Below are 22784 nucleotides of genomic sequence, written 5' to 3'. Positions count from 1 at the left end.
ATCGTTTTCTTACGAGCTCGACAAAAAGATCCACTTCATTACTCGACGAAATATGAACCGAACGTTCGCACAGTTCTCGCGACACCAAAAGGAACGCTTCGCGAATTAATAAGATCAAAATCTCGTTTGTATCCTTTTGGTTTGATAGATAATGTCCTTAAGGGTGATGTCATTAGAAAAGGAAGAGAATTAATTGGAAGTAAGAGGAAGAATCGATTCCCCTTATCGAATTGTATTTAATTCTTTTTTTTTCTTTTTTTTGGATGTCATTTTAACCATTTGGTTAACTAAACTATGGTAAATTATTAATGCAAATTAGGAACGACGAGAGTGACGTTCCAACTTAGCGTAAGAGTGGTAATAATGGGTTTCGAAAAATGAAGATGTCAAGAATCGATATTTATTGTTTGTTTGTTTGTTTTTTTAATTACAGGTTCGCGTGACGGTTTTAGACAAAAATGACGTGGCACCGACGTGGGGACCGGGTCCGTGGAAATTTAAAATTTCCGAAGAAGCACCGCCCAACACCGTGATTACCGTGCTGAAAGCTTACGACCCCGACACCATAGGAACTTTGACATATACTTTGGTATCACCATTACGACCTAACACCTCTACGAACGAGCACGAATCAAAGAACGAGATCGAGAGTCATTTCAAGTTGCATCCGACCACCGGCCAACTAAGATTGGCCGAGGCACTCGACAGAGAAACCAGAGAAAAGTACGTGCTGAAGGTTCGTGCCGACGATGGATTGCAACACACCGACATAACTTTGACCATACAGGTTAGTAAGCCGCCTCTTTTTCGACAACTTTTTCTTATTCTTTTCTTTCTCTTTTTATTTATCTTCGCGTCAAAAGTTTTCCTATCGATGGTGGCGATAAGTAAACGTGGTTTACCATTTATGTTCCAAATTTTGACGAATATATATTTTTCCTCTATATTAATTATCATAAAAAATGTATATATATTTATATATTAAATTCGCGTAATTAAAATTGATAACAATCTCGAAATTTGAACGTGAAAATACGTCAATTAGAGATAGAAGTTCGAATGAAGTAGAAAGAAAGTAATTAAATGTTGCAGGACAAATCGAGTAGGATTGCATCAATCAGGGTTTATTAGATCGTTCGTAAAAAAAAAAAAGATTAAAATTACAATATACTTTTCGAACGATGTAATACATTAAAACACGTTATAGAAGTCTAAAGGTTATTCTTTAACTTCCTACTATAACTGTATAATCAGTTGCTCAATAGTAACCATTATCAAACATGCAAACATACCGATGACGAATTTTTCTTCTTTCCCGCGTGTGGTTCTCTGTTTTTTTATTTCTAAAAGACCATATAATAATTCTAGCAAAGAATGGTGGTTAAAGTATACGAAAATTCATTGAATACTTTCTCGAGCATCACGGTTTAGCACAAAGTTCGTGATTACGAAGAAGAAGGAGAAAAAGAAGAAGGATAAAGAAGAAGAAGAAGAAGAAAAATAAAAAGAAAAATCCTAGAGCCCTACCGAACGAACGAACGAACGAACGAACGAACGATCCTCGCGATCTTACGGCTCCTTCGGGTCGAAGAATAATTAATGGCCTTCAGGAATAACGCGCCATAGTCTGACCCGAGCGTTTCGTAACAACCGATAATGCTGAAACTAGAGACGGTAGTAGATAGATACTTGCACGGCATCGTAATAACCCCCAACTACGACGACAAAGACAACGACTATGAGTTTTACCCTCTTTTCAAACAATTCATTATCATTTTATATCTATCTTAAAACATCTATCACAACTCTTGTTTCTATTTTCTTTTTTTTTCACGAAAAATAAATGTGAATTGTAAAAGATATTTAAAAGATAAAACCACTTGAAATATGAGTGTATTCTTTATAGAAAATTGTTAACTTATTTTTTATCAAATTTTATTGTATTCGCAAGAACAAAATCGGATTAATAAAGGTTTAAATTGTTCATTGTTCTAACTATATATATATATATATACGAGCTATAATAATAAATTGTAAAATATATACACGTGTGTGTATATGATTGCTAATGAAATTCTTTGATAATCAATCGGAACAAATGATTTGGAACATAAATGCACGAAGAAAAACGTGATTTATCAATACATAACGATCGTAAGGAATAGTAATATCGATACGCAAATGTATCCGGTATTCTCGTCGTTATACACCGAGTAATTGGATAAGCTTGGGGCTTTAAAGTCCGTAATACTCCGTTTAAGCAGCGTACCGTGACCAGCACAAACTTGCTCGTAGAAAACGAACTACACCACCACCAGGTACAACTCGGTAATCCATAATCCATAAATCCTATGGTTCATCGTTTACGATCGATTCTAACTTCGACTAGAGTCTTGGGGACGATCGGAAGAGAAGAAGAAGAAGAAAAGAAAAAAGAAATAAAGAAAGAAACGAATGAAAAGGAAATGGAGTCGAAATGTCTGACGCGAATTTCCGCTCGGTAGGTTAAAAATGAGAAAAAGAACAAGAAAGAACAAGAAATAGGATGAAAGAAATAGTGAAAGATGACGCATACTCTTTTTCACGTCTATTCCAACACAATTCGAAACTTTTATTCCATTACGAGGACTCTTACAAACTAACTCAGGTAGTAAACTGTAGGCTCTATATCTTTTACGAAAGGAAAAAGAAAAAGAAAAAAAGAGAGAGAAATACGTTAAAAGTTTAGATAAAGTGGTATATAGTGGATTCCTAAAGTCACTCTTTAAAGGAGACTCTCATTCAAGCTCGAATTCTCGGGATACATTTTAAAGGTCCCTAAAGAAATTAGAAAAGTCATTGACGGGAGAGGAGGGTTGCTTGCCGAGATTCCATTTAAAAAGAGAAGTAAAAGCGACTGGCTATGGGGAAAAATATCAAGGAGAACTACCAATACTACCAACTTCGTAGACCAATTTTTTTTTTTCTTCAAATTCTTTCAAAAGGGAAAATAAAGCAAAATTTCGGTCGATGTAAACAAAATTCTAAAGAAATGTATCAATACAATTATTCGAGTAATAGATGGGTGGTTAGGTACATCGGTACAATCATTAACACTGTTATGCGAGAGAAAGAGAGAGAGAAGGAAATAAATAAAAGAAAGAAAGAAATAAAAGAATAAAGATAACCAAGAGAGGTAGCAAAAGCCGCGAAGAGTCCCCTCGATCTCCGCCTTATAATTCATTACTCGGGGTCTGGCGAAACGATCCAGGCGATAAAAAACGCTGAGCCGGTTGGTCGTTTAACGAAGGTGGTAGTAGTAGTAGTAGTAGTATTAGTAGTAGTAGAAAGAGGAAGAGAAGAGAGGAACCTTCGGAGACAATCGCAAAAATTATCCTTATGACGCGTAATGGCTGGAATTCTTTTAAAGGAGCCCGTTCGCTAAGAAGGCACCGAATTGCCGGCTCCGACTCCGGCACGAGACGCACGCGGCTATTCTATCCGGGTCTCTTAAAGGCAAAAGGAATGCCAGACCCGATCATAGCTTGCTGCTCTTTGGGGCCCCGTGAAAGAGGCCCGCTCTTGCGGAATCTGCCCCTTCTCCCACCCGCCGCACCCAACAACCTCCACTCCTTTCTTCGCAACCTCTTCCTCCTCCAACCCCAATCCTTCTCTTCCTCCATTTCTTCTTCTTCTTCTTCTTCTTCCTCTTCTTCGTCCTCGTCCTCGTCCAACATCCCTTCTTCCTTCGTCCCGCTGCTACAGGCCCCCCCCCATCCCACCCCCCTTCTACTCAACTCGCTCGCAGTATCCATCGTCGACCTGTTTCCATCTGGAAGCATCCTCTTCTCCTGCGTCTCTCGAGGCACCGTCACTTTTTGCAAACGTCTTGGAGCCCTCCTTAATCAAACCGTGCCCGCCTCCGCTCGGTCTTTCACCGGTTGATATCGGCCGGCTCATGGTCGCTCAGCTTCGCTGCTGCCTCTTTGGTATGCGCCGTGGATAGACACGACGTAGAGCACCACCACCACGACCCAACTCCTTTCCCTTCCCTTTCCTTTCCTTTCCTTTTACCTTACCTTACCTTACCCTACCTTACCTTACCTTACCTTAACTCAACTCTTTTCTATCCTTCTCTCAGGTTGCACCGGCAATTTGGCTGGACGATGGATAGATACGAATTGCTTTCTATTACCATCCTCGTCATCAACCTTCTACGTCACCCTGACGAATGTCCCTTCCTTAACTCTTCGATTTGTTGATCTACTAACATAAGCGAATTTTCTTACAACCCACCCTTCTCACCCCTTTCTTGGATTTCTATATTCGTCAGAAAATAAATATGTTATCGGTATTTGATAGATATGCATTAAGGAGTAATCCAATTAAATGTGCACACCTACGTATACTAATTTGTTTAACATTCGTTTGATTTTACTGTTATAAAAATGAATCAATTTGTGTATCGTAAATAATATCTGTATTACATTAACATAAATTTAAAATAATCAATTTGATTTTGATTTAACGATATCTAATATCTAATCTATAATAATTGTACATTTTTGTATCGATTTTGATGTAAAAAGTAATGTAAAAAAAATGAAACTTTAATGATTGCAGGTGACCGATACGAACGATAACGCTCCGACCTTCCACGTGAGCGCTTACTCGTTCGACGTACCTGAAAATATGCCGAGGGGAAGTCGCGTTGGGCAGGTCGTCGCAAGCGATGCCGATGCGGAAGGTGCTAACAGCCAATTAAGTTACGCGTTAATATCCGATTGGGCGAACGACGTCTTTTCTCTCAATCCCAACACCGGCGTCTTCACGCTCACCGCCAGTCTTGATTACGAACAGGTTGGTACGACTAATCGCATATTCGTTATTTCTTTCTTTCTTTCTTTCTTTCTTGATTTATTTATTTCTTTATTCGTTTCTTTTCATCGTGAAATATCGAGATATATCGACCTACTACTACTAGACCATTAGAACAACTACTCGAGCAATGCATGACTAACTTTATCGCTGACTAACTGACTATAGAAAAGTATCCTATTAAATTTCATTTGCATACGTATGTCTCTAAGTATATTAATAGACGTATCAATGCTTTCAACGAGTTGGAATGTTTCTATTTAAAGAACCAAGCTTGATATATTTCTATTCAAACATTGATTTATCTCGTATCATCGAATTATAAACAATTTTTGTTTAATTACGATTTAAGTTTATACGTTATTACATCACGCTCGAATTAATCGTGAGAAAATATTATTTAGACCCTAGGAAAAAAAAAAATCAAATCAAAAATATCGTCCTAATCATTTCGTTAAAGTGCAACGGAAGATTGAGTCGCATTGACAACAATTGATTTCCATCGAATCTTTCGTACAATGCATGGATCTTTTAAATCCTCCCCTTTTTTTATATAAAATTACAATGAAGAATTGGAAGATGATTCTTTTAGCATATAACGTAAAGTAAAATGATGAATAGGAGCGATTGGTTGGATCGATGGATCGATGGATGGATGGATGGGCGACGTAGAAAAAAGTAGAGGTAGTAAATCATCGAAGGATGGTACTATCGATCGCAAAGTCAGAAATTCTCTCCGCTGTTAGATGACTCGTGGCTAAAAGGTCCGCAACTACGAGGAGGCCCCAGGCAACGATTATAACCATGCGCTTACGCCTCTTTCACATTGAACGAACCGAAGCGCACCTATTATATTACCTTTCGGCTCTAACGCAACACTAGAATTTAGGGTTTAACGCTAACAGTCAGACAGATCGATGAACAGACGCTTTTAATGACAGTCCATGGGGCTACGTTTCGGAGACAAGCCATACTTATTCTTAGGCGTGTGTACACCAACCAACCGACCACTCGTTCAGTTATACTTCGTCGAGACAGACGCACACGTAGAAAACGTGGGTGCCACGAATTGTTGCCCTCCCCTTCCCAACTCTTGTTTTTTATCTTACCGAAATAAATAAAAGAAAAAGAAAAAAACAATTAGATTATAATTAAATATAAGTTAATTGAATTTATCTTAGTATTAAAAAAAAAAAAGAAAAAAAAACGAGTATATATAATTCGATTGGACGCGACGATTATTCGAACGAATGAAAATTTCGGACGTCGTTAATTGTCCAGGAGTTTTAGGTAGGGAATGATAAAAAGTGAAATAATGTTAAACTATGGGGTTCGGGCGGGTTGTTGAAGGTATAAATTGGACTCGTGCGAGTCCTGTATAACGAAAAGAAGCGAGTGAAAGGTCCATTCGACAAATACACATGGGGCCCTTGTCGAGCGATGCACGTTCCGGATAAAAAGGAGTGAGAAAAAGGGAGGAAGGAAGCAGCGGAAAAAGAATGAGTAGTTTATAGAACCCTTCATCAACGTAATATCGTTCCCAGATACACGCCAGGATCATTACCGGACCGTGAAATGCGTATACGGATGGGCAAAAGGGGATCCACCGAGCGGAGCACATTTGAAACGAACAAATAATTCGGCGCTTCCACGAAATTCGCATCGGTTCTTGTAAAACGGTTTAACTCTCTGCTCCTTAAAAGGGATCAGTTACGAGCACGAGATAATAGGAAGAAGACGTTATTTTCCTACACTGTGTCTTCGCGTTAAGATAAAGGTAGAGAAGAGACACGCCGGAATAGAATAACCCAACTGTATAATTACAACATTTCGACAAACCCCCGCCCGACTCGGGAAAAATTCGATAAATCATAAGAGGAAAGAAGAAGAAGAAGAGTTCTTTGCATCCATTCTCAAATATCGCTTTGTAATTGTTCCAACAAAATTATCTCTCTCTTTTTTTTATATATTTTATTATTATTATTTTCTTTTTAAATCATTCCAAATTAAAAAAGTATTATTTCTTCATTGATCCTATAATTCGAGGGTAGAATAAAAAAAAGGAAAGAATAAAAGAAGAGAAAAAAGATGCAGAATCATCGTAGATAATGAGAACTCATCGCGTATCTCTAATAAATAAAATACACGGTAGAGAGTACGAGACGAGCGCGCGTGTATCTCGAAATCTCGATCGAGTTTGATCGATCTATCAGAAATTATTCGACATTCCAATACTAGAGGATTATTTTCCACGTTGATGATTTGTTCACAGATCCAACATTACATCCTGGTGGTCCAAGCAACGGACGGTGGTGTACCGGCGTTGTCCTCAACTGTGACGGTTTATTGCAACGTCGTTGATTTAAACGACAACGCACCGATATTCGAGGCCGGTCCGCATGCCGCGGACATTGTTGAGAATGCGACCGTAGGTACATCAGTTTTAACGGTGACCGCCCAAGATCTGGATTCTTGGGAGAACGGTAGGGTGATTTATGCCGTAGTTGCCGGGGACGAGGACGGTGATTTTGGTGTCGCAGCGAACGGTACGCTTTACACCAGGAAACCCCTCGACAGAGAACGGAAGCCACTTTACAATTTAGTTTTGAGCGCAACGGACTCGGCCGTTCCACCCTCTCGTCCTTTGTCCTCGACCGTACAGGTGAGTATTCTCTCTCTCATTCTATTCGTAAAAGAGTGAAAAGGAAGGAAGGATGTCACGCTTCAATTTGAACACCTCGGGTGTCCCAACTTCACTCCCCCCCTCTCTCACTCTCTCTCTTTCTCTCTCATAAACTTTAAATTACATCCTGTACTTTCTTCTTCTCTGCTTCTTCTTCTTCTTCTCTTCTTCTTCTTCTTCTTCTTCTTCTTTTTCTTCCCACTTGATTCGCGAATGCAGGATATAGCTTGATAACATTTTTTCCCCTTTCCTTTTTCCTCTCTCCCTTCTTCTTCTCCTCCTCCTCCTCCTCCTTCTCTTCTTTTCGTTTATTTTATTTTACTTTATTTCTTTTTTTTGTTTTTTGTATTTATTTTTATTTCCTTTCTTTTTTGTATACGAAGAAAAAAAGAAAAGGTCTCCTTCGAATGAATGAGCGAATGAGAGAGAGAGAGAGAGAGAGAGAGAGAGAAAGAAAGTGGTCGAGTTACGTGGAATAAATACGAGCGCGGGAGCTCCGAGAGTTCAGCAAGAAACGCGCTTGATATACCGACTCTCCTCCGTCCGAAAGGCCATAAAAGCGCGCCTGATTTATAGGTGGCGTGAACGTGTTAATTACCAAAGTAAATCGTTGCGTTTCGTCTCCGTGGCCAGCTTATCTGCGGACTTCTTCCTTTATTTTGCCCAACCACAGTCGTCGTCGTCCCTGTGTTGTTGCTCGACTCGACCGTCCCTTTTCTTCGATTCACACATACGCACATACGTGCATATATTTTAGTTTCTCTCTCTCTCTGTCCCCCTCTCTCTTTCTATTTGTGGATGCAATCGATTAATACATAATTAATTATCGTCCGTGCTCGTTTTCTCAATGCGATTTCACGACAACGCAACGCAACCTATAACCAACAGGTTACCGTGGTGTTGCTGGACGTAAACGACATGTCCCCGGAATTCATATCACCTACGAAGATATCTATCATAGAGAATTCCCCAATCAATACCGTGGTAATGGCGATAAAAGCCATCGATAGGGACGAAGCTAGAAACGGATACGTCGAGTATTCCTTGGAGGACGACAAGCTACCGTTCACTTTGGGCCCGGTCGACGGATTGTTACGCGTTTCTGGACCCTTAGATCGAGAGCAAAGATCAAATTATACGTTGGAAGTTACCGCGAAGGATCGCGGTGAACCATCTAGGTCTAATACTACCAGCATCACAGTCATGGTATTAGATGAGAACGATAATTCACCTATCTTCGATCCCAGACAATATTCCGCAACGGTTGCCGAGAACGCCAGTATCGGTGCTAGCGTACTTCAGGTAACTAATCTTTCGACTCTAATCATTTTTACTCTTTTCGTCGTATAATTATCGTAGACAAATCTGTTGTAAACGGAACACGCATTTGAAAGTTTGAAAATCTTAAGATTAAATTTAGCAAGATTGTTTGCGATGATTTTTCCATCAGGTATCGGCAATGGATCGAGACGAAGGTGCCAATGGTAGAGTACGATACAGCATAGCAATGGGCGACGAGAATCGAGACTTTACCATTTCCGAAGACGGTGGTGCAATACGAGTTGCCAAGAATCTAAACTTCGAGCGCAAAGCTAGGTATCATTTAACTATTCGCGGGGAAGATTGTGCAGCGGAAGTTGGCGAAAGATCGCGCGGCGATACGGCGCAAGTGACCATCACTGTCCTCGACATCAACGACAATGCTCCCCTCTTTCTCGACTCGCCTTATTTGGCACACGTCATGGAGAACATGGTGCCGCCAGGTGGAGGATTTGTAATCCAGGTAATTCCAATAATACGCTCTCGTTGCGTCGTAGAAAACGTAAGTCTCTCCCTTTAATGGGTACGCGCAAGGTGATTCTTATTACCAACCAACCAACCAACCAACCAACCAATCCGAGACGTTTCAAGATGTCACCACGTGCGAGAACGCACACCTTCGCTCGCAAATGCGCGTTTCTTTTGTATCCGATCCGAATTTCTTTCCCAAATATCTCATATTTTCTTTGTTAATTCTCATCGACGCATCTATCCCTTTTTCCTATTAAATAATTTGTTCATTGTTTGTCGATGAAAGGTTAAAGCATACGACGCCGACACGCCACCGTACAACGATCAAGTTAGATACTTCCTGAAAGAGGGTGACACCGATCTGTTTCGGATAAATGCTAGCACCGGAGACATATTTCTTCTTCGACCACTCGACAGAGAATTGGTACCCGAGTACACTCTCACGCTGGTAGCCATGGACACTGGTAAGTCCACTCCACTCCATCGAGATGGTTCATTAATGCAAACGACTCGAGATTATCGAAAGTTCGGTCTCTCTTCTTCTTCGTTCTCTTTATTTGCACGTTAAAGTTAACATTTCTTTCTCAGCGATATGAGGATAGAATTTAATTACAAATCAATTAGCAATTGAATTATTTTACGAAAGAACGTTAAATACCATTCCTGTTATACGACGAACGTTCACGAAATGAAATGAAATGAAATGAAAGCAAAGGATGGTGTAGGTTTTTTTTTTTTTTCTTTTTTTTTTCAAAGAGATCCAAAGTAGTAGCTCGCGATATATCTTTGAGGAGGAGGTTTTATACAAACGCTCTGGATGAACTGCTAAATAGGCGTGTACCCTCGTACTCGGGACAAAGACCGGTATTGAAAGAACCACTGGGTATTCTTTAGAGAGAACATTTTTCCGCCGGCGGGTAGGTATATACACTCCGGTACTGACCGGCCGGAGCCCCCATCTCGGGGACCGCGTAAACTGCTTGCGAATTAGTGTGAACAATGGACAATTATTCTCGATCTGGCACTCGGAACGAGAAAGGTTCCAAGTGTCGAAAGAAAGAAATTTGAGAAAACGTACGTACCCTAACTCTTGAAAAAGTGCCGATCGTTGTATACCCGTCGTACCCCTACTACGAGGTACCATTAAAGATTAGAAATAAATTCTCGATTCATTTTTATGTACAACGTAAATGTAAATTACGTGCTTATTATGTATACCTAATTTTTTGCAAGTAGAGATATTTTATGGCGAGCGCAATATTTATCATTAGCTCGTATTTCAAAATTAATATTTATGAATACGAAATATAAAACGTATAAACATCCTTGCCGCGTATCCAAGACCCCCCACTCCCACCACCCCTAAAACTGCAGACCGATAAATTTCCCATATGACCAACGCGCATTTTCCGGTCGGTAAACCCTTGAAAACAATGGGGCGAGATGGAAAATCAGCATAGAATATCTTCGGTGGTGGTTTTAAGTAATGAGCTGTAATATACAAATTGGATATAAATTTGTGGGTTGTTCGATGAGATTCTTAAAGCGATGGGGGCAGTTCCTCTCTCCTTCCCACCCCCCCCTGTGCCGTTTGCCGATCTTTTTTTATTTCCACCGTAGGATGGCAGTAGTCTGGGTTTCCCCTCCTTTCACCCTCGCACCGGTCCACCAGCAGGCCATCCACGTTGGGCCCGATGGCCCAATCGGTCGTCCGGCGAGGTAGACAAGCCTACAGAGTTATGACGCGCGATTATGATAATCGGTCTCGAATGCCTTCCTCTTGGCTTGGTGCTGGTCTCCTTCATTCCCCTCCCCCCCTCCCCCTGCCCCTCTTTCCTCCCTCATTCTTTTCTACCTCCTTGATGTCGTTTCTGGACCTTACTCTCCCTACCGAGCCCCCACTACCACCTCCACCACCACCCCCCTTTAACTCTCTTGCCAACCATGCATCTTTCGGGTACTGCTGCCCGTGTGTGTGTGTGTGCTCGCACATTATATTCTACTTTATTCATGCATCTTCCAACTCACTCACTCACACAAACGAATCCGATCGAACGTACGAATCATTCTCTACTCTCTCTCTCTTTCTCTCTCTTTGTGGATTTTAAGAGTAGGTATAGGTTTACCGTACCTTCTCTCAGTGAAAAATCAGCAGGATGGGTATGGGTCTTCTCTAAATGTTTTCGTACCAACGCGTACGTGGTAAGGGACGATCGAACGATCGAAATAACGAACGATCGAATAGAAAATATTGATCTTTCGATCTTACCACGCATCTTACCGAAGAGTCAAAAGAATTGTTCGGTTCTCGTCGAAGAATGAAATGCGAAGAAAAAATATCGAAGGAGAATTTAACCGAATGGACAGAAACGTGGTTCTCTTTTCTTTTCTTTTTTTTTTTGTATCCGTCAACAATTATTTTCGCGAACGTTAATGTTCGACGAATCGTTTAAACAATTAGATAATGTTTTATTTCTTTTTTGTGCGCGTTCGTAATTTTTCATAGGCGTACTTTTAAAAGAAAAAAAAAAAAGAACGAAAAAAAACAGTAATCTTTTCATTCCGACGCGATCGATGCATCCGCAATGCAGCACCGAATGGACACGTACAACTTTCTTACGTCTACTACACACGAATGAGATGATATCTACGTGTATACACACGTCTACGTATAAATCTGTCTCTCTGTGTGAAAAGGATTCTTCTTTGAGGCAGTTGCATTGTACCTACACCGCATCTCCAATCGGAACCATACGTGACACCTTGTGATCATAATTAAGGCGTGGCAGTATCTACACAGGCTTTATTATCCTTCGGTCATGCGAAGGTTGCAATTGCAGAGATCACTTTTCCAAGAAAATACTTTTGTCTTGGTTTGGCCTTAGGGCAATGTATTCGTGAAATAATCATTCCGCGAAATGATAAAAAGTTCATCGTAACTCACGACAAAAATTACTCCTTAAAATGACAATCATTTTTACATATCGGAATACGAAATTAAACAACAACAACAACAACAACAATTTGCTAATTCACGTTAATAATAATCGAGAAAGGGAAAAGAAACTATCGTAAATTATCGAAAATGTGCTACAAGTTTATGGTTTTGTTTTTACAATTGTTCCCAACTGGCTCCTGCTGCCCCCTTTTCGAGAGGCCCTTTATTGAAAAAAAGATAAGAACGGGGGGAGAAGATAATTCGATTTATTTATCCCACTTTTTACATCTGTGCCCACCGAATTATTTCTAGCAATCTTTAATCTTCGATAGGAATCTTCAACTCTGTAATATCGATCGAAAGAAAGAGAAGAAGAGAGAAAGAGAAAGAGAGAGAGAAAGAGAGAGAGAGAGAGAGACCGGTGGCACGTATAGCTGCGATTAAATTTGAAATCTCTCTGAAAGAGGGGTATATAGGAAGGGAAGGCTTCCTTCTTTGCGTGGATACGCTTTTCAGAAATAATAACAAGCCCACGAAATGATAGGCTTGGTGGTACCCCTCTTAAACCGATTTACGCTCCTATAAACGGTCCATAACCGAGGTCATAAATCGACTAGAATAATCGTGTGACGTGAAAAGTACGAGGAATAACGTCCATCTATATCGGGCTTACTTCTTTCTTTCCCTTTCCCTTTTATCTCTCTCTCTCTCTCTCGCCCCCCCCCCCGGTAACGTTGATGATAATAAAGAAATTTCGTCAAAATCTAAACTACGGTCGTAGTTGGTTGAAATCATTGTCGAGAAGAGACAGTAAAATGGTACATTAAATGAGTCTTTCCCGGTCTCGTTGACTGCAGGTTCTCCCCCTTTAACTGGATCGGGTATCGTGAAGATCGTCGTGCTCGACGTGAACGATCACAGTCCGGAATTTGCTCGACAAGAATACAAAGCTACGGTGACGGAGAACTTGCCAGCTGGTACTTGGGTGACAAAGCCTTTGGCCACCGACAGGGACGAAGGCTTGAACGCTAAGATCTGGTAAACTTATTGAAATCATTATAAGATCTAGGAGAAGTAAGGAAATCCGATCAATCAACGTATTTGTTCTTTGTCGCAAACAGGTATAGTTTATTGGGAGAGAAAGCTGAACGTTTCTCGGCTAATCCTGATACCGGAGAAATTTTCACTCTGGTACCGTTGGATCGGGAACAAACCTCGGTTTATCATTTAACGTTGGTAGCAAGAGATTCTAGTCCAACCGAGCCAAGAGCGTCCACCGTTAATTTGACGATATTGGTTAAGGACGTGAACGATAATGCTCCGCGATTTTCTAGTCCAAGATACACGGCTTACGTTCCTGGCGGAACCAAGCCTGGTAAGAATATTAACGAGTCCTATATAATAATGTATTCCATGAGTGAATCTCTGAGTCTAAAGGATGCCGGGATCAAATTACATATAATGATTTCTCTTGGGTTTAACCCCCACATAGGTGACTTCGTTTTCGGTGCCAAAGCTACGGACGACGACGACGGTCTAAATTCTCGCATAGTTTATCGTCTACAAGGACAGGATGCTGATAAATTTGTCATAGATTCTAACAGCGGTGTGATAAGGGCTACGCAAGAGTTGACCAGCGACGAAAGTACATATCAATTACAAATCCAAGCGTCCGATTGTGGCACGGAACCGCAATACGTCACAGCCGACCTAATGATACACTTGTGGGAAAGACAACTCTTTCCCAACTTTCGATCTAACATTAACACCAGATTTACCTTGCCCGAGGATGTGCCCGAAGGAAGAGTGATCACTAAATTAAGTGCAACGACACCCAAGGACGGTGCTGCCAGTAATCTGGTGTATGGAATAGCTGGTGGAAACGTTGGGGATGCTTTGAAGATCGATCCAAATACTGGAGAGGTATTACATAATTAATATAATTAGATTAATTCTACGTTACAACATTTGTCAGACACACGATATGATTATTTATTTGTCCAGGTTCTGGTTGCATCCGGATTCGATTACGAGACAGCACCTTATTACGAAGCTTGGGTCGAAGTCCGAGATTCCGATGCACCGGCATTAAGAAATGTCGTTCAGTTGCTGGTCAACGTGACCGACGCTAACGACAATGCACCGATAATGGATGCATCCATCTACAATGCAACGGTACCAGAAGAAGAATATCCACCATTATTCGTATGTAAAGTATCCGCGAAGGATCGTGATTCCGGTGAAAATGGACAAGTACTTTATTACTTGGTCGACGATTTTTCGGAATCCTTTACCATAGACAGTTATACCGGAGAAATCAGTACGAACGAGAAATTAGATCGAGAGGATGTAAGCTTAGAACTGTTCTAGATTTTCTCGACGAGTCTTATCCGAATAATTACAACTTGATTTTCCCTTAGATATCGTCTTACGAATTGATCGTTGAAGCCAGAGATCAAGGTCAACCGAAATTAACTGGCACGGCAATGGTCATTGTTACGGTATTGGACAAGAACGACAATCCACCGCGTTTCACGAGATTGTACAGCGTTAATGTAACGGAAAACGCTGAGATCGGGACATTCGTCATACGTATCACCAGTAGCGACATGGATATTGGCCAAAATGCAAACGTCACTTATATTTGTACGGATAATCCAGGAAAAAAGTTTTCGATCGATGCGATAAGTGGCAACGTTACGGTGGCTGGTCACTTGGATAGAGAAGAACAAGACGAATATTTGTTAAAGGTATAAATTAATATGATTTATGAAAGTTTTTATAATGCAAGGTAAAATACGTGTCTCTTATGAAATAACGTAAGAATGAAAAGGAAACTGGTCTTAGTACAGACCACCTGTCTTTTATTCCCCTATAGAAAGTGTAACATTTTTTGTTGTTTGCCTTTTTTTTATCCCCCTTTCTATTTTACCCTAACATACTTTAGACAGATTAGTATACCTGTCACTTGGCGATAGAAAAAGTGGTATTTCAACATGCACATCTAAATGCACGATAAGCAAGAAAACGCGTCATGTGTCATATGAGGTGTCAAGCTGAATTTCGAAAGAGTTTTTTTTTCTATAGCATAAAATTAAACGCGTTCGACATCGCGATTTCTGATCTATCATTCGAATTTGTATCGATTACTTTTTACAATGTTTATAACCAAGTAAATTGTTGCTTTGCAGATTGTCGCAGCCGACGGAGCATGGGAAACGGAAACAGCATTGACTATTACGATTCAAGATCAGAACGATAATCCACCAGAATTCGACGAAGAAGTTTACTATTTCCATTTCCCGGAGTTGCAACCACCTGCATCGCACGTTGGTCAAGTGACAGCTGTGGACAATGATAAACAGGGTCCGAATTCGGTGATATCCTACAGTCTCTTACAACCATCGGATCTTTTCACGGTGGATCCAGCGACCGGTGATATATTTAGCAAAAGATTGCTCCGTTACAAGCATACGCATCGTCCCTCCTCTCCGGAAAATTTATATTCTCTGACGATAATTGGAACGGATAATGGAAAACCACCGTTATCTTCAAAAACTGTTATCCACGTTAGCGTTGTAGATGCCAATAACAACACGCCTAAATTCGAACAGAGATCCTACCTTTCACCGGTACCTGAGAATTACGGAGTCGGTAAGAAGATCATGCAATTGAGTGCTAAAGACGAGGCAGACTTCGGTGCAAATGCTGAGATCAGATATTCGTTTGTGAGCGTCAACGAGACCGATTACTTCTCGGTCGATGAGAAAACTGGTTGGGTTTACGTTCGTCGAAGTTTGACCGGTATCGCTGTTGGTACAACGTTTGTACTGAAAGCACGTGCCGTGGACAAAGGTGTGCCTCCGCAAAAAGACGAAGTGAATTTAACTTTGGTAATCTCGGGTGAAAATCGACACTCGCCAACCTTCGCTGCTGTGAGTTATCAGGTCAGAGTACCTGAAAATGAACCGGTCAATACGACCATACTAACGATCAGTGCTGTTGACGGTGATTCTGGTCCCAATGGTATGGTACGATACAAAATATCAGCTGGAAATGAAAGAAACGAATTCTTCGTACACTCCGTTACTGGAGCAGTCACTATTTTGGAGCCTCTGGATTACGACCTCGTTCAAAAGTATAGATTAAATATAACAGCGACGGATTTGGGCTTCGAACCGAAACAAGCTGTGGCTACATTGACCGTCACCGTCTCGGATATTAACGACAATCCACCGACTTTCAATCAGAGCGTCTACGAAGCATATTTGCCAGAAAATTCGCCACCAAATAGTTTTGTAGATCAGGTTTGTATAACGCACACCGTTTTATCGGTTAATCAAACAAATCATAGAAATCATTTGTTTAAACAACTAAATTATGTTAACAGGTAATCGCTCATGACATCGATTCACCCAAATATGCCGTGGTGGAATACAAGATTCTAGGTGGTACGGGAAAAGATCATTTTCGTATAAATGAGAACACAGGAGTGATAACATCGGAGATCAGTTTCGATTACGAAGAAGCCAACAAATACACTTTAGACATAATTGCAGCTAATCCAGATTCTAGTCCCCAAATGGTTGGCTTTACTAGCGTTCGCGTGCATATAACAGGAGTGAACGAGTTCTATCCCAAGTTCATACAACCAGTGTTTCACATGGACGTATCGGAGAGTGCAGATGTTGGTACTTCCGTGGGTCTAGTTCAAGCAACCGATCAGGATTCAGGAGAAGATGGTCGGGTGTATTATCTGTTCGTTGGTTCATCGAACGATCGTGGTTTTACGATAGGATCTGAAACTGGTATAATAAAGGTTGCTAGGAGGCTCGATCGTGAGACACAAAATCGTGTTGTCCTGACAGTAATGGCAAAGAACAGTGGTGGTATACGTGGAAACGATACAGACGAAGCTCAAGTAATCATATCAATTCAAGATGGCAACGATCCACCGGAATTTCTTCAGAGCACTTACGATGCCAGCGTATCGGAAGGTGCAGCTCACGGGACACGTTTACTAACTGTTAGAGCCGTAGACAAAGACATAAGACCACAGAACAATCAATTCTCCTACTCCATTATCAGTGGTAATCTTGGCCAAGCGTTCAAAGTCGATCCGCAAACTGGCGACATAGAAACAGCCAAACAACTTGACAGGGAAACCATATCTTCCTATGATCTTACCGTCGGTGCCATAGATACTGGCTCACCCCCGCAAACTGGTACAGCCACCGTTCATATCGAAATTCTTGACGTAAACGACAACGGTCCGATCTTCGAACCACCCGAAGTAATCGGCTATGTAAGTGAAAATGAACCAGCTGGTACCAGTGTCATGACTCTCAGTGCTACTGATCCTGATCTACCACCAAATGGTGCACCGTTCACGTACAGACTCGTTGGTGGTAGGCAGAGTGATATGGTCACGCTCGACAAACATTCGGGTGTCCTCAGAACAACGAGAAGTTTGGACAGGGAAACTATGCCACAGTTAGATCTTGTCGTGGAAGTTGAAGATTCTGGAGTGCCAAGAATGAAGAGTGAACATACAATTACCGTTATCGTCACCGATCAAAACGATAGTCCTTCGACGTCACGATCTGTCCATGTAATAGTACATGCATTCAATGGTGCTACTCCACTAGGCAAAATTGCAGATGTGCATCCTAACGATCCAGACATCACTGGGGTTTACTCTTGCAAAATCCTACAAAGTTCTAACACCAGAGTTTTGAGTATTCCAAACGCTTGCGACTTACATACCAACAAAATTACACCTGGTATGTATGTGTATGTGTGTGTGTGTAATGATATTTATTAAATAATACATAATTAATTTGTTATCTTATTATTATTATTAAATACAGGTATCGGGTATTCCCTGAGTATATCCGGTAACGACGGCCGTCATCCTGACGTAACATCAAAAGTCACCGTAGAATTCATTTCCTTCAGAAATGCAACGATAGAAAACAGCGTAACCTTACAAATCATGAAACTAACAGCTAAAGATTTTCTGAATCAACATTATCGCGCACTTTTGGATTTATTGCAAGAGGAAATCGACGTCGACGATATCGTAACGATTTTCAGTCTTGGAGAAAGCAATGGCAATGCCAATATTCATTTGGCTATTGAAACTCCGCAAGGTAAAGTATTGAAATTAAATGTTAACAATTGTTTCGCGCATTTGTTTGAACAAGGACTCATCAATTTCCATTATTACTTCAGGTTATCGCACGAAATACGAAGTTAGCGAGTTACTGACACGTAATCGAGATAAAATCCAGTCGCTGTTTGATGGAACTACGTTTACAATTGGATATTCTCCATGTAAAAATATGCCATGTGAAAATGGTGGCAGTTGTACTAGTCGTTTAGCCATATACGATGACGCTAGGATCACCGATAGTCAAACACTGATTTTAACATCTCCAAGAATGTTGCATGAAATGATGTGCATATGTAGAGATGGTTTTACCGGTGAGAAATGTGAAAGAAGGCAAGATCCATGTTCACCGAATCCTTGCTTATTGGTAAGAAAAAAAAAACAGCTACATTTTACGGGATAATTTATAAGTTCTATAAAAAAAAATATTTTGTTGTCTACAGGGTGGTCAATGTCGCAGATTGGGATACGATTTTCAATGTACGTGTCCTATCGATCGCGAAGGAAAAATATGTGAATTGGAAAGAGGGGACGCGTGTGCCAACAATCCTTGTCGAAATGGTGGATCGTGTAGGAAAAGTCCTGACAGTTTTAGCTTCTTCTGTCTTTGTCGTGCCGGTTACAGAGGAAATCACTGTGAAGCTATCACGGATTCGTGCAGACCAAACCCATGTTTGTATGGTGGCCTATGCGTCGGAGAAAAACCAGGGTAATTGATCATTCTATTATCGATGAAAAATATTTATCCTCTAAATGTATTCATCTTGAAATTTTTATTGCATTTTATGCATTACAGTTATCGGTGTAGTTGTCCAGAAGGACGTTATGGAAGACACTGCGAACGTTCTACTTTCGGTTTCGACGAACTTTCTTACATGACGTTCCCAGCGTTAGATGCCAACACTAACGACATAACCATAGTGTTTGCTACAACGAAACCGGATGCTTTGTTGTTATACAATTATGCACCACAAACAGGTGGACGATCGGATTTCGTGGTTCTAGAATTAATTAATGGAAGAGTCGTATTTTCTTATGGTGGTGCAAGAAGTGCTATTACCTCGGTTTCGATAAAGAATGATAAGAGCGTGTCGGATGGGGAATGGTGGAAAGTAACAGCAACGAGAAATGGAAGGGTCATTTCATTGAGCGTATCTACGTGCAGAGAACACGGTGACATTTGTGACGATTGCAGACCTGGCGATGGAAGTTGCTATGCTGATGACGTTGGACCAATAGGGTTAATATTTCCTCAACATTTGTATTCCAAATTTATTCTCGTAATCTCGAATGATCGCATCATGAATGATACGTTCTTTACAGGACCTTAAATTTCAACAACAATCCTCTTCTCTTGGGTGGTCTTGAAAATGTCGACCCTGTATTGGAAAGACCTGGACAAGTACACTCCGACGATTTCGTTGGCTGCATGCATTCGGTATCGATAAACGGAAGATCTCTAAATCTGACAAATCCGCTAGCATTGCGAGGTGTTAAACCTACGTGCAGTCGATCGGAGAAAAGTCCTTGCTTGAAAAATAATAAAAATTTGGTCTCTGTTTGCGGGCCGAACTCAAAGTGTTACGACAAGTGGCATCAAGTCACTTGCCTATGCGGATCTCTAATTTCACCTAATTGTCATGGCGCGTTCGAGCCTATCACTTTGAGCGAAAATGGATACGTCGAGTTCAAGGTAAAGATGCAACATCAAAATAATTCTTACATCAGTGGAATATTACTTATCAATTTTCGTCGACACAGATTTCAGACAAGCATAGAAGAATACAATTATTAGAATCTCTCTATGGGGGATCAACAATGTGGTACAAAAATCGTTCGAAGCGAACAACATCGGAAGAATCAAACATGTTCACGATAAATCCGATATCAAAAACGGTTGGTCTTATGTTCCGTACCATCAAACCTGATGGTATTCTGATATATGCTGCTACGAACAAACACTATACTTCAGTAGAGGTAAGACAATATTTCGAGAATAGATATGATGGAATAGAAATTGAACAAATATAGTAACGTTTTTCTTGTTTTTACATTTACAGCTACGGGGTGGTCAGTTGACCTATGCGTCGTTATTGGGTTCTCCCGTTAACATGACCATGCACGTCGAAGGTGGACTAGCGGATGGTAACTGGCACAATTTAACTTTACACGCTTACTCTCGAGGTTTGAGGTTGCTCCTAGACGGTGTCTCGAAAGGAGACGAATTAGATTTGACGAGTATCCACGATTTCCTCGATCCATATTTATCCGTCCTATCGATAGGCGGAGCTAGCCAGAATTTCTATCATGCTCAAAGTGCTGGCGCTAAGAGCTTTGAAGGTTGTCTGGCAAATTTCACGATAAACAACGAGCTCCAACCGTTCAACGGCTCAGGATCTATTTTCAAGGATGCGTTATACCACGGAAAAATAAAAACCGGATGCAGAGGACCGATAGGCATTGGCACAGCTACAACACCCAATCCTCTAAACATCGGTATCACCCTAGTCGTAGTGTTTTTCGCCGTCCTGTTATTAGCAATTCTCATCAGTTTCATCGTTTTCCGTTTGAGACGTCAGAAAGAAAAATCAGCGTCGTCTGTAGTTAATAAAAATACGAACGCTATTATGACCGGTAATCCAATGGTGGGCACGGGTAATGATAATCTCATGTCGCGTCACGAAAATACATATATTTCCGATGCATCGGATTTAAGGGGTGTCAGTCACATGGGTCCGGAATTGATATCGAAGAAGTACAAAGAACGTGAAATTAATTCTACGAGCGAGCACAGGCCTCAAAGGCCGGATATAATCGAACGAGAGGTAACTAAGTCACCACCGATCAGAGACGAACATCCTCCTTTACCTCCACCGACCCAAACATCCCTTCACTCGCACGAACACAATCAGGAACCTGACATGCCAGAACACTATGATCTCGAAAATGCGAGTTCCATCGCTCCGAGTGACATCGATATAGTTTATCATTACAAAGGTTATAGAGATGGCATGAGAAAATACAAAGCAACCCCACCGCCCATTGGAAATTATGGAAATCATCACAAACACACTGGACAACAACACAGACACACTGGCCCGTTTCCACCACGAGCGATGCCACCACCAAACGTAAATCAACCACCTGGACCAGCACCGAAACTACTACAAAGTACACCTTTAGCTAGGCTATCGCCGAGCAGCGAGTTATCCGCTCAACAGCCAAGAATCCTAACTTTACACGACATCAGCGGAAAACCTTTACAGAGTGCTTTACTAGCAACCACTTCGTCTTCCGGTGGTGTAGGCAAAGACGCTTTAAATTCGAACAGCGAAAGAAGTCTAAACTCGCCCATCATGAGTCAGTTATCGGATTTAACAGCCAGTCGTAAGGCACCACAATCCAACAACGAAAATTCCGTGAACAATGTATCGTCCGGACCAATGGGTTTAACAGCCGAAGAAATAGAAAGATTAAATTCCCGACCTAGAACATCGAGTCTCGTGTCGACTCTAGACGCTGTAAGTTCGTCCAGCGAAGCAAGGGGGCCACCAAATCATGGACCACTTCATCTACACAGACGACACACACCCCCGGTCGAAAGATTGGAACGACGAAATTCCTCGACCACCGACGAAAGTGGGAATGATAGTTTCACCTGTTCGGAAATCGAATACGACAATGGTTCGTTGGTCGGTGACAAAAGATCCGACAATCTTTTCACCAAACAGGACGACGAGGAAGTCACTCAGCGAACCAACGAATCAGCTCAATCGACCAAACCCCCATTACCACCGAACGTTAATTACGATGGATTTGACAGTTCCTTTCGTGGGTCATTGAGCACGTTGGTCGCCTCGGACGATGATTTGTCAACCCATATGGGTGGTCTTTATAGGCCTACCAATAATGGCTCGCCATCGACCACAACAACCGCACTCAGTTGGGATTATCTCTTAAATTGGGGACCCAATTTCGAAAGTCTCGTCGGCGTTTTTGTCGACATTGCCGAGCTGCCGGACAGCGCGAACCGAGTACCCAATACCCTTAGACTTCCAGCTAGTATACCCAAACCTTCGGAGGAATACGTCTGATAACATTGATTATTGATGATTCAAATATTATTGTCATTAATACGTGAGAATATTGATGAGACGTTATTCTCCAAAGAAAAAAGTCTGTCCACGTAGCGTACACATTTAAATCTTCATTATTTCTTTATCATACACGGATTTGATATAGATTGATGGATTTAACAAGTCTCCGTGTGAATTTTTGTATATACATATACATTTATAAACGAACGATAATATTCTAATCAAAATTACTTTACGCGTTATAGT

General features: G+C 41.1%; 1 protein-coding gene across 1 annotated transcript; it reads left to right on the top strand.

Moving 5' to 3' along the window:
- Positions 1-151: 151 nt before the first annotated feature.
- On the top strand, positions 152-22535 carry LOC122522138 (cadherin-related tumor suppressor-like). The gene is made up of 21 exons (XM_043642951.1): positions 152-163; positions 434-787; positions 4603-4839; positions 7130-7519; positions 8429-8842; positions 8991-9323; positions 9618-9795; positions 13127-13307; positions 13391-13644; positions 13762-14192; positions 14274-14618; positions 14690-15019; positions 15461-16576; positions 16660-18052; positions 18140-18421; positions 18504-18808; positions 18885-19150; positions 19238-19681; positions 19765-20134; positions 20203-20418; positions 20502-22535. Exons 1-21 carry the CDS (start codon positions 152-154, stop codon positions 22533-22535), a joined length of 9885 nt encoding a protein of 3294 aa, XP_043498886.1.
- The last annotated feature ends 249 nt before the right edge of the window (positions 22536-22784 follow it).

Source organism: Polistes fuscatus, unplaced genomic scaffold (assembly GCF_010416935.1).
Source record: "Polistes fuscatus isolate 324 unplaced genomic scaffold, CU_Pfus_HIC Scaffold5, whole genome shotgun sequence".
Taxonomy (NCBI): Eukaryota; Metazoa; Arthropoda; class Insecta; order Hymenoptera; family Vespidae; genus Polistes; species Polistes fuscatus.
Note: the sequence above shows the minus strand (reverse complement) of the source record. Positions and strands in the feature narration are given on the sequence as shown.

Bases quoted from the DNA above. Each gene is read 5' to 3' on its own strand.
- LOC122522138 (XM_043642951.1), top strand. The intron at 13,308-13,390 runs GTAAACTTATTG...TGTCGCAAACAG, and splicing joins GGCTTGAACGCTAAGATCTG to GTATAGTTTATTGGGAGAGA. The intron at 13,645-13,761 runs GTAAGAATATTA...ACCCCCACATAG, and splicing joins TCCTGGCGGAACCAAGCCTG to GTGACTTCGTTTTCGGTGCC.